Source organism: Hemiscyllium ocellatum, chromosome 2, assembly GCF_020745735.1.
Source record: "Hemiscyllium ocellatum isolate sHemOce1 chromosome 2, sHemOce1.pat.X.cur, whole genome shotgun sequence".
Taxonomy (NCBI): domain Eukaryota; kingdom Metazoa; phylum Chordata; class Chondrichthyes; order Orectolobiformes; family Hemiscylliidae; genus Hemiscyllium; species Hemiscyllium ocellatum.
The window spans coordinates 77924659-77937841 of NC_083402.1; the positions used below are offsets into that span (position 1 = coordinate 77924659).

General features: G+C 40.3%; 1 protein-coding gene across 1 annotated transcript in view; it reads right to left on the reverse strand.

The window, feature by feature from the left end:
• Positions 1–1088: 1088 nt before the first annotated feature.
• Positions 1089–13183, reverse strand: part of aldh7a1 (aldehyde dehydrogenase 7 family, member A1) — a 46570-nt gene continuing 34475 nt past the window's right edge. The window contains exons 13-18 of the mRNA XM_060837802.1: positions 12202–12308; positions 11702–11818; positions 11269–11366; positions 10585–10658; positions 8443–8518; positions 1089–1413 (exon numbers count right to left, since the gene is read on the reverse strand). Coding sequence (XP_060693785.1) covers positions 1359–1413; positions 8443–8518; positions 10585–10658; positions 11269–11366; positions 11702–11818; positions 12202–12308 — 527 coding nt within the window. The 3' untranslated portion in view covers positions 1089–1358. The remainder of the gene's footprint in view (positions 1414–8442; positions 8519–10584; positions 10659–11268; positions 11367–11701; positions 11819–12201; positions 12309–13183) is intronic.

Sequence of the window (13183 nt, forward strand, 5' to 3'; positions counted from 1 at the left end):
TGTAAGGAGATTCCGTAATTTCTACAGTCTACTTTGTCTCCTTTCTTGAAACTGGTGGAGATGGCAGCATTCCTGAGGGATTTCTTATTCATCCCATATTTCCAGGGAACAGTTGATGAAGATGACAGGTAAGCTCTGTTCCTTCAAGTTTGAAAATCTCTGCTGGAGTCCGGTCTACTCCTGTGGTTTTTTCATTCTTCATGTGGCTTTTGGCAGCTTTCATTTCTGCCATACTAGTTGGGAAACAGTGAGGACTGCAGATGCGGGAGATCAGAGTCGAGTGTTATGGTGCTGGAAAACAAGGTGGGAGTCCTTAGTAGTAGTCCAAGCTCAGCCTTGATGGGGAGTTGGGGGGATATCCACAAACACATCCTTGTCCATAATTGCATCACAGTTTAATAGTTCTTTCAGGTGTTCTCTTCATCAGAAGCCTGTGTCTTCTGTCTCTTAAAAGTTGCCATCCTTACTCTGCACCGGTTTTGAGCCAAAGGTTGGGTCCTTAAAATGCCTTGATGGCATTGAAGAAATCCCAGCGTCATGTTAGTCAGTAAGGAGTTACAGATCCTTACGCTTTCTCAGAGCACCGAAGGTTCTTGATTTACCTCATTCTCCATTGTAACTGCACCTTTACTGCTTGATGCGTTCTCCTCTTTGCCTCGCGAGTGTTGTGTTTTGCCAGGCTTGGAAGAAACTCCTGGAGGAAGGGGCACATTTCTTCAAGACCAATTGGTTAAAAAGTATGAAAAAGGAATCAGAGACAGGAATGCCAACAATTTATATGTCAAGTATCACCTTCACTTCCACCCACCAAATGTGTGGTTGGAGATGTGGTTCTAGGATCGGGCTCATCAGCCGCACCAGGACTCTCAGAACCCATGACCAGTGACATAGAATTTCCTACAGGGACAATCACACTCGTTAGCGAGTGATTATCAATAATGATATTACACAGTGCAAAATGTGGATAAGCCCTAGGGTACTATGTCATCCTCTGAAGAAGCTACTTTAATAATTTTTGCCATCAAGAATTACATTTTTAAGACAAAATTTTTTCAGAATCCGTTCAACAAAGCAAGATCTCAAATGAATAATTTCAAAAACACCAGGTTTTATTTCCATCTTAGATACTATTGTCAGGAAAGAAATACATGAGCTTTCGAATCAGCAGAAACAAAAAAAAATTAAAATGTTTCGTAGAATTTCACACACCTGAAGTATATAAAAGCCCATTTCTGATAAATCATAGGTATAGTTATTCCACATCATTCACATGATCTTATTCCTCTGCTGCAAAATATCCTAATTTTCTTGTTCCTCGATGGAACGCTTGAGCGCTGCAAAAGTATCAGTGGCTCTCATTACTCAAACTTGATTCCTTGAGCTAGAGGAAGTTCCTTGCTATAGTTGATGGTGCTAAGGGGAGACAAAGAAAGGGTTACTTGTAATCAATGAAGCAATAATGTCTGAGGTAAGGAATTTTTCAGAAAAATCAGCAGGACCCTCAAACTAACATAATGGGGCTATCATTGGTTAACTCTGGACATGGACAGGGGGAGAACACATTTAAAAAATAATTTTGAAGGAGCTTTGTTAATTTTGGATGAGGCTTTGAAGTTCACAGCATCTCCTAAAAATGGGGGGGGGGGGGGGTTTATTATATTTTGCTTTATTGTGACAGTAACTACAATAACACATGAACTACATTAACACATACAAAAGCAAGGATATTTTGAGAATAGATTAAAATGGGAGATCTAAGATTTAGTCAATAAAATACACAAAGTGTTGGGAAAGCTTGAGTATTAATTAGCATCTTTGCTGATCTTGAAAGATAAAAAAAAACTCATTTTAAGATGAAATTCTACAAGCTTAAAGTGAAATAGAAATAGGTTCTGTAGCTTAAAAACAATTGACTGAATGCATTTGAAAAAAAAATTCCACAGGACGTTAAGACAGGTTTCTTGCTCACTAACATCAGGCTTTTAACTACCACATACACTATCCTGAAACAAGTTATTTTGTGCAGCGATGAAATCTCATCTCAAAACCCTGATCCCAGAAATTCCACCCAGCTCCTAGAAAATCCAAAGTTTCACAATTGTTTTACTGACACCTATAGGTCAAATTTGCATCTCCACATTCAGAATAACAACTTGTGTTGATGTCGGGGCTTTAATGTAGAAAAACCACTCAAAGCATTTCACGTATCATGACAAAAATTGACACACGCAATCAGAGTCAGAGTCATAAACAGGAGAGGCCCACAGCCTGATGAAAATTCTGGGTTATAAAAGGAGGTCTTAAAAAGGAGAGAAAAATGGAAAAGTGAAGCATTTCATCAAGAGAAACATCAAGAGGAGGATATTATTGCTGGATTGTTAGTTCAGACATCCAGGGGACCTGAATTTGAATCTATCCATGGCAGTTGGTGGAATTTGAATTCAATAAAAATCTGGAATTAAGAGTCTAATAATGACCATCAATTTATTGGGGATTGCCCAGGAAAACTCATCTAGTTCATGGATGTCCTTTATGGAAGGAAATTACCACTCTTACCTGGTCTGGCCTAGTGTGATTCCAGACCCACAGCAATGTGGCTGACTCTCAACTGCCCTCTGGGCAATTAGGAATGGGCAATAAATGCTGGCCCAGCTAGAGACACGCTTATCATGTGAATGAATAAGAAAGAAAAAATGAAATTTCAGAGAACGAAATCTTGGTGACTGCCAACAGTGAGGAATAAATGAAATTACATAGAAATCTAGGAATAGAGATCAGTGGTAGGCATTTAATATTAAGCCTAGAGAATATCACAGAGTTAGGGAGGTGCAAGTGAGCAATTTAAACATGAAGATGAGAATCTTAAAATGCTTCTCTTTCCCAGGATAGGTCAACAAGTTCAGACATAACAGATTTGCATTTTTGGATGAGTTGAGAATGAGAAATTCTGAAGGTTAAAAAGAGCAGCAAGAATAGCATTGGAATAATGGGGATTGGAAGGTGTGGAAGCTACCAGCAGCAATAGTGGTCTTTGTAATGAAAATACATGGAGTGACACTCAACTCAGGATTAATTAGAACAAGAAAGTTGGCAGGACGAGATGAAGACAATGACATTTGTTTCGAATAATTAAGTGGAGCAAATTGTGGCTCAAAATCTGAATGTTGGAAAGGCAGTGCATAGTGATATGGGTTAAGAGTTAAAACGGAGTCTTAACAGCTTAAAATATGTCTTCCAAAGATAACACCAAGGGCAACTAATGCATGAAGATGATGACGACAAAGGATAAATCCCAAATGTGTTCTAGTAACATTGCGAGAAATGGACAGGACTAACTGATTGACTAATATGCGGGAAGAGTCGAAGAGTGTGGTGCTGAAAAAGTGCAGCCAGTCAGGCAGCATCCGACGAGCAGGCAAATCGACGTTTCGGGCATAAACTCTTCACCAGGAACGAGGCTTGTGGCCTAAGGGGACTGAGAGAAAAGTGGGAGGGGGCTGGGGCTGGGGCTGGGCGGAAGATAGCTGGGAATGTGATAGGTAGATGAAGGTGGGGGTGATAGTGATAGGTTAGAGAGGAGGGTGGAGCAGATATGTGGGAAGAAAAATGGGCAGGTACGACAGGGCAAGAGCTGGGTGCCAAGTTGGAAGGCTGGATCTAGGATTAGGTGGATAAGGAAACTGGTGAAATCCATATTTATCCCATGCGGTTGGAGGGTCCCAAGGTGGAAAATCAAGTGTTCTTCCTCCAGGCAATGGGTGCTTAGCGTTGGACTGTGGAGGTGGCCCAGGACTTGCATGTCCTTGACGGAGTGGGAGGTAAAGCGATCAGCCATGGGACAGTGGGGTTGTTTTGTGCGTGTCTCCCAGTGATGTTCTTTGAAATGTTCTGCAATTAGGCATCCTGTCTCCCCAACATAGATGGGACCACATTGGGAGCAACAGACACAGTTGATGAGGTGTGTGGAAGTACAGATAAATCTTGGTCAGATGTGGAAGGATCCTTTGGATGGAAGTGGGGAGGGGTGGGGGTGGGTGCAGTTTTTGTACTTCTTATGGTGGCAGGAGAACGTGCTGGGGCGGGAGGGTAGGCGTGGACCTTACAAGGGAGTCACGGAGGGAATGGTTTCTCTGGAAGGCAGATACGGATAGGGAGGGAAATATATCCCTGGTGGTGGGGTATGTTTATAGGTGGTGGAAATGGTGCATCTGGAGGTTGGTGGGGTGGACGGTGTGAACCAGGGAGTTCTATCCTTGTTGCCATTGGAGGGGTGGGATTCAAGGGTGGAGGTGCGGGAAGTGGAGGAGACGTGCTGGACAGCATTGTTGACCACGTGGGAGGGGAAATTGCAATCTTTGAAGGTGGTCATCTGGGACACCAATTTGCAAAGCATTTCAGAGAACACCTCTGGGACATATCCACTAAACAACCTGACACCCCCATGAACAAACACTAACTCTCCCTCCCACTCCATCAAGGACATGCAAGTCCTGGGCCTCCTCCACCGCCAAACCCTAACCACCCGCTGCCTGGAGAAAGAACGCCTCGTCTTCTGCCTTGGGACCCTCCAACCACACGGGATCAATGTGGATTTCACCAGTTACTTCATTTCCCCTCCCCCACCTAATTCCAGATCCAGCCTTCCAACTTGGCACCGCCCTCTTGACCTGTCCTACCTACCCATCTTCCTTCTCACCTATCCACCCCACCCTGCTCTCTGACCTATCACCTTCAGTCCCACCTTCATCTACCTATCTCATTTCCAGCTACATTCCCCCCCAGCCCCACCCCCCTTAGGTCACAAGCCTCATTCCTAGTGAAGGGCTTTTGCCCGAAATGTCGATTCTCCTGCTCCTCGAATGCTGCCTACTGATCTCCAGCATCTGCAGTCCTCACTTTCTCCTAATAAGGGAAACCAGATGGGTGTGATCTCATTAGGAAAGATTAAAAAGAGGATAGATAATATACTCAGCCATGCCAAAGACTGTTAGATTAATTAGTAGATAAAGATTGCAGTCTGTCAGATCGATTTGCAGTTGGTAGTGGGAGATGAGCCAACATTTCCTCACAAGACAACACACTCATTCCAGGTATCAGTCAAGTAAATCTTCTCTTAACTGCCTCCAACAAAATTTACATCCTTTTGTAAATAAAGTGACTATTACTGTATGCAGCATGGCAGGTGTGGACTCACCAGCGTCCTGTACAACCAAGCATGACCTACCTACTTTCATGTTCCCCTCATAGTAAACAAAACCAATCTATTAACATTCCTGATTACTTACTAATTTGCATACTAACTTTCAAAATGTGTACAAGAACACCTAGCTCCCTCTGCATTTCGCAGTTATTTAATCTTTTACCATTCAGGTAATATGGTTCTTTTGCATTCTTTCAGTCGGATGTCTCTTGTCTAGTTCCCTCATGTCCTTTTCACAATTTACCCTTCTATCTACATTAATAGCAACTATAGCAACCATATTGCCAATCCCTTTCTCCAAGCTGTTGATACAAATTGAGGCCGCAGCAATGATTCCTGTGGCACGCTGCTCGTTACATCTTGCCATCCATAAACAGACTTATTAATGCATCCTCTGCATATGTTGTTGGCAAGCCCAACTTCCATCTATGCCAGTATGTTACCCCTATACCAAAATAGCCTTTCATATGGCACCTTATGAAATGCCTTTTGTGAGATTTAAGTACACTACATCGATCAGATCCCCTTTATACACAGGCATGCCACATCCTCAAAGAACTCCAATATTTTGGTTAAACATAACTTCTGTTTCACAAATCCATGTTGGCTCTGACTGACGACCTTAAATTGTACTAAATGCCCTGCTATAATGTCTTTAATAAGACATTCAAACATTTTCCCTATGACAGACGTTAGGGGAACTGCCTTAGATTCTGGCTCTCTCCATTTTTGAATAAAACATCTTCCAATTTAATAGAACCTTGCCAAAATCTAGGGAGTTTTCAAAAATTAGAACCAACAAATCAACTATCCAACTACATTTTTAAAGACCCTAGAATGAAGTCCATCAAGAAGATACAGAAGTGGAGAGATGTCATTAAATATCCAGCAATTGGAGAAAGTAACTAGGCCATAGCATAGGGCCAGGAGGCTGTGACAAAAACAATAGTATGAAGCAAATGGAGAAGGCAATGCTGAGCAAGATGTAGCAGAAACACTCAATGTTTGGAGATTCAAAATTCTGGGTCCTGGCTTGTGATACTACGTCCCAAATCTTCCAATCTGGGTCATAATCCCCATTTCCAATTTAGATCAAACTAAAAGGTTGCCCAGTTACCTTTGGAAAAGCTTTCCGTCTAAACCTCCAAGCCAGGAGCCATCTCCTCCAAAGCTGTACACACCTGTCCAGGAATCCATACAGGCAGTAGAGTGACCACAGAGTAATGAAGGGGCAATCACAGTTCTATAGTTCTGGAGTCTCATGTAGGCCAGATCGGATAATATTTGCTACTCTAAGGAATACTAGTGAACAAGATGGTTTTAGGACAATGAAAATGGTTACATGGTCGTCATCATGCTAGCTTTTTATTCCAGTTGAATTCAAATTTCACCCGGCTGCCACGGTAAGATTCAAACCAATCTGTGCTGAATAGATTAGATGAGGAATAATTAGAAGAATGCAAAACTAGGGGCTGTGAATAAAGGCTAGTTACTAAGAACAAATCCAGTAGTGAAGTAAGACGACATTATTGCACTGAGTGGTTAGAATGTGAAACTCACTACAACAAGTGGTGAATATAAATAGCTTAGATGCTTTTAAACAGATTAAGGCAAGAACATCATGGTGGAGACCTATCCAATCAAGAAGATAGAGCAATGTCTGGCAGATATACTGGTGAAATTCAGTGTTGATTTAAGTTTAGGAATGGTATTTTCTGTTATTTTTTTAAGTGGCTTGTTTGGCCTATTGGTTTTGGTGCAGGAATGGGTAGAGGAACGGCGAGTGGTGCAGGAATGGGTAGGGGAACAGTCTATGCTAACTGCCAGAATGATTGACAATCTCCACACTGTAGAGGTTGCCCTCACAGAATAAAAGTTCCTGGATTGGACCAGATTAACAGCCATAATCAGGGAGCCCTTGCTGACAGATTTAAGTCAGCAATTCTGTTCACTTTGACAGATGGCTCTGAGGGAGCTGGATAAATATCAAGGACTCTTCACGAGTAAATAAAGGGTGACTTGGTGACGGGTTACTGGCCTCCAGTGGAGTTATTTCACGTATCCCACACATGGAAAAAATTGGCAAAGTGAGTAGAGAACCAATCTCCTTAGGGTGATTTTCTTAACCTCAGTACTTCCTACACAGATCCCATCCCTTGTGGATCAATTCTACCTGTGTGTAAGTAACAAAAGTTCTTATTGCTGTGCTGTGTTTAGCTTCACTTTGAGTTATCCATTAATATCACCATTAATTTTTTAAAAAGCCACTGGCTCCTAAAACAGAAAAGGCTTGTTGGGTTGAATGGCAGGTTTGTGTATTGTACTTTCCATGCAGTTCTGTGTAACCACAGGCAAACCCAACAGGTCAGGACAGGACTGCTAGGCTTCAGGCCTCCAATGGGTGGAGCAGCAGCATGGCAAGTATCTGGGGAGCAAGTGGGGAAAGGGCAAACTACTGTTAAATAAATGGACTGCTGCCACCGTCTTTAACAAAGACATGAGAAGGACAGGCAGAGTTCCTGTAAAATTTCCAGTTAAGCTAAAGTGTTCAAAACATTTCCTTTAAAATTATGCAGCAATGAAACTATCATTTGAAAATTTACATTTTGACACTTTGGATCTAAATCCTGCTCATTGAATTTACAGTAACAAGATGAAGGAAAAGGATTGTCAAAAAATGTAAAATTTTTGAAGTTCTTAGTTGATTTGTGAAGTAGTGGTTTAAAATCAAATGTATTTTTTCCCCAATGTCAGCATATCCAGTCTCCTTTCTGGTGTTTAATTGGCATTTTGCCAATTAGTTCATTAGGATTTGCTGCTTTACAAATCAAAAATTGGGCAAATACTTTGTATACATTCACTTAGCAAACAATGGATGAAATATCTCTGTCTCTGCTGACTTATCTCTGTATACATACAGCATTTGAACATTTGCCACATCCAAGTGTGACGTCTGAAAATTCAACAATACACTTTACTTCAAAGCATGGCTTTAAAAAAAGGGAACGTAAAGAAACATTTACACCAAAGGGAATGTGACGTGGTATATCTACTAGCTGTTTCTGAAGTTCCTGTTTAAGAGAATAAAGCTCAGATTTCTAGTTTCAAGAATGTCTCAACCAATGTACAGATAAGCCTAAAATATGAAGTTTAAAGTTCTTCAGTGTGTTTTTTTTAAAAATATGTTTTGTTACCTGATGATAGATATTTAAGTAATGAAGGTGAACAACACATTTACATACCAGGTAGACCTCCTCATATAGTGTTTCCAAGCATCACTGCCAGACTCTCTACCACCACCAGTATGTTTTTCTCCACCTAAAAATATCAGAAAAAAAAACTATTTCAATTTCCTTAACTTTGTAAATCAAAAGCATATCTGTTTTTAGAAGCAGTAGTGCCTTGTATCATTAGCTTTCGCAGGGATCAACGGTATCATTGTGTGACAAGGGGTGAGGGGTTTAATTGTAACCCACTTCTTGCCCTCAGATATACAAAAATGCATTTGGATCAGATGGCAAACTAAAATGTTAAAATGCTGAAACAGAACTCACTGGAGGCAGCACAAGGAGAAGGCAAATAACTCTTCCTTAGGAGCAGGGAGCAAGGACTATGTCATTGAAACCTTTGCAAAGAGATTTATTATTTCTGAGCTCAATTCACCTTGGTACATTTTCACAGAGCTCCGGAAACAGTACAAGTGGAAGGGAAGGTAGAAGGCTGAATACATGAGGGAAGTGTATTTATAGCACAGCTTCTGTGCTCTGAGTAGCAGTGCTTTTTCACAGCCCCACTTGCAAATCTATAAATAACCACCTATCTCCACAATCTACTGACACCCCTCACCCTTCCATTATTAACCCAAAACCAATATCCTCATCCGACCTCGCTGCAACCCACACAGCCTTCATCCTCCACTGATCATCACCGCACATTCCACCCACGTTTTGGCACCCCAACCCAATTCCTCAGAATATCAAACCTAATAATCAGGAATCATAACCAAGGCTGTGACCTTGTCTGACGATTTTTGCCATCCAACAAAAACCTAAAGCCCATGAGTCAATCAAGCTAGTTTCAGGGTAGGGATCCTGCTCAAAAAAGACAACACTGCTGCAGAGTTAAAGCTCCAGAGCATTAGTGGCCATAACTCCTCTCTCCTGCTCCAAACCCCTGCCCAGTAAATATCAGGGTCAAAAATTCCAAAGGAGCATCCTTAAAAGAGGTTAGGAAGCTGCAAATCACGGTACTGCTGATGGAGCAAATGAGAGGTTTGCAGGAGGTGCTGGCAAACATCAAGATTTATGCCAGGAATAAAGAACAAGAGTTTCAAAAAAAATGTTTTGGAAGCCATTTCTCAAATGGTGGAAAGATTGTCACAACTCTTAAACCTGAATAGCCATATTTAAAGTACTTTGACACTGCATCATATTAATAAGGAAAATGCTCATTTCCTTTAATAGAAGTCAGTACTGGGAGCATCTTAAACAAGTTTGGGAAACTAGATTTGGCAATAGATTCCAGCTTTATAGGGGACAGACAAGTGTTTTTGTGGCTGTAGATGTTTTTCAGGCTGGTGCGTTGCCTTCTAGGTGCTATGTTAAGGATGTCACAATGCGACATCTTTTGAGGGAGGGAGAACAGCTTTTATTTTATATACTAGGACTAATAATCTGGATGGGAAGTAAAATGTGACCCTGCAGAAAGTTAGCAAGCAAGACCTCTTATGTAGTAATCTCCACATTACTGCCAGTCCCACATAAAAGTATGAAGAGAAACAGAAGTTAATACAGAGTTGAACACTAGCTGCAAACATGGTACAAGAGGGGGGACTTCAGATTCCTGAGGCACTGGGATTAGTTCTAGGAAAGATGGCACCTGTACAAGATAGAGGCGCTGCACCCAAACAGAGTTGGGACAGAGTTCCTTGCAGGGTGTTTTGCAAGTGCCACAGGAAGTCTTTTAAACAATTCAGTAGGGGTGTGGGTTCCAAGGGAGAATATTATAGAGGAACAATAGAGTGCACAAAATACCTAGAGAAGGATAGCATCAAAGAATTGAATATTTTGTAGCACAGAGGGTATCAAAATTGCTCGAGGTTGGTTGAATACAGCAGAGGTTCTTTTCTTGGCATTCATTGTCCATTACAACATGAACTACACAATTTATACAGATTTACTGCAGCTGCATATATATCATCACTTAAGTGGAAATAAACTAAATGCGTACTTGATCTGCAGGTTATTGATTATGCAACATATTTCAAATATATTTTAAGACTTCTTTGTGATACGACAAATATAATTTCAAAACTACTCTTACTTTAAAACCCCATGAAATCATGTACCATTTAAAAAGTCAGGTAAACTATACAAAATTATTACCGAAAGCTCCTCCAATTTCAGCTCCACTGGTTGGAATGTTAACATTTACAATTCCACAGTCGGAACCTTTGGGTCTGAACAGAAATAAAAGTTTGTAATTAAGTAGGACTGAGTCTCAAGAAATAGATGATACACTGAATGTTACATCTGAACATTTTTTTTTTCAAATCCACTATTTTGCATCATGCATTACTAAAACCATTTTCAACTCTAACCTGCTACATTTTGCATGTGATAGAAAATATCATGTGAATAAAGCAAAGATGAACAATTCAAAATCTGGAAGATTGCACATATAAATTATGCTCAACGAGTAATTGTAAGAAAACGTTAATGAGCTGAATCTAAGTAAAACTTTAAAATAAAGTCAGATGACACCTGGCTTATTGTAGTTCCAATCATTTATATTTTTTTCTACAACTTAGAAATCACTGTTCCAAAATAAAAATGAATGTTTGTGTTTAAAAACAATTTGCAAAGTTAAAACCTGTACATGGGGTGAGGGGTGGAGGAGAGTGAGAACTCGAGTAAATGGGAACATCGCCTTGGTTCTTGTATGTCGAACCAATGGCAGCTGATTTTATTGTTTTTGTTTTATTTTACAAAGAGCTGTATTAATACATCGGACTCCCACCCATCCACTTTTTAAAACCATTGTCACAAGAAATGAATTAAAACTCTTACCCCATCCAACGGAACATTCTGCCTACATCATTGGTGAAGATGCTACTGGAGAGCCCCTGTTTAACTTCATTGTTCCACGCAAATGCCTCTTCTTCAGTCTGTAAAAACAATTCAGTGTTCAGAGACGTAAAGCAGTGTACAAAAGCTCATAACACAAAACAACATATTGACACCAAACAGCTGTGTGTTACAAATCAATTCAGAATGGAGTGCAAGGCTTTCATATGAGCCATTGCATATTAACCAATATGCTCCACAAGTTCTTGTGCAATTCTAAAAACTCAAAAGAAAACAACCGTAATAGAATTCTTCAATTGCAAAGAGTTAGTACTTTACTTCAAAACAGAGCCATTCAAATCTAAATTGAGATTGTGCAAAAGGTTCATTCGTCCAGTGTTCCATCACATTCCATTTTAAACATAAATTGCTTTACCTTAAATTTAAGAACATACAGAATGGGAGCAAATGTCTCAGTGTGAACAATTGATGCATCGTGGGGAAGTCCAGTCACAATAGTTGGTTCCACATAGTTCCCTGGACGATTAATCACCTGTTATAAGACGGCAGCAATCAATATTAATAAACCTGTCACCATTTTCCTTTGGCCAATAAATATGTTTACACAAAGAAAACAAGGAGTATTCTAAACTTAAATCAAAGCGTAGATATTCTTCATTGACATCACATGAAGAAGTTTGTTAGTTCAAGTAGAGTCAAATGAATAACTGTGAAACAAGTCTTGACCAGAAGCAGCAGTTTAGTGAGAAGTGTAGCACTTTTCTAACTAACAGATAAATGCAGTAAATCTTCAATCCTTGTCTTGTTCATTGTGTCACTGCAGCCTAAATCTGCAAACTCCTACAGGGCTGAATCCTTCTGATTCAGTATTCTCTTTGCCCCTATATCACCCTGCCATTGTGACAAAGGACTTACCTTTCCACCACAAGCCACAGTGCCTCCTTGCTGTTTGGCTTGTTCCACTGCATTCTTGTACATATCTATTGCCTGCTTAGTGTGGAGGGGACCATATAAAGTAGTAGCTGAAAGAAAAGCATATATTTTTTTAAATTACAATAGCTGCACACACAGCAATTAGAAATGTGGAATATGGCACCTCAAACAATTCTGTTCCAAACATCAAGAATCAATCTGAAAAATCAGCAGAAATCAAACTATGTTTGCTGCAGAGAAGAAGCCTTCTTTTCCTTGCAGGGCTCAAATTCATAACCAGTATTTTCAATATCTATGCAAAGGGAGAATTGTGAAAAAAAACATTTAGCAACAATTCTTATATTTAAAATTTGAAGGAAAAATAGGTCTTTTAAAAAGAATATAGAGAAATCTCTGATAGTATTGCATATGGTCCCGTTTTAACCACTGCCCTCCTATCTTGATGTATTAGTATCTCTTCAGGTTTCCATTGTTCCTTTTAGTTATTACATTGAATAGTAAATGGCTTTCAAGTTTATCTGGGTGGCTTACATCTGTGGTTCTAATAGCTGATGTTGTGGTGCCACTACTTTCACTCGAGTATTCACATCTCAGCTTCAACACCTCTCACTGTAGCCACGACTATTTGGGGGTTGCCTACTTCTGGGACCAGTTTGTACAGCATTGCTGTCACAGGTTGTCTTTACTGCCACTAACATTGCAACGGGTAAGATTATAAGTATCACCCAAAGAACTGCCTGCTGAAATTCAAAATCCCTAGCTTCTGTCATTAGATTCTCCAAGTTGGTGCCAAGAGGTGGCAAAGAGAACAGGCAACAACTTGAAGTTGGTAGTTAGCCAAAAGAAGTGGGTATCTAGCCCAGACTATGAAGAGGATGACCAAGGAGGGAGAGAGATATGACTAGTGAAGTACCGCAGACTGGAGATGGGTGATGCACATGACCTCTTGTGGGAGAATCAAATA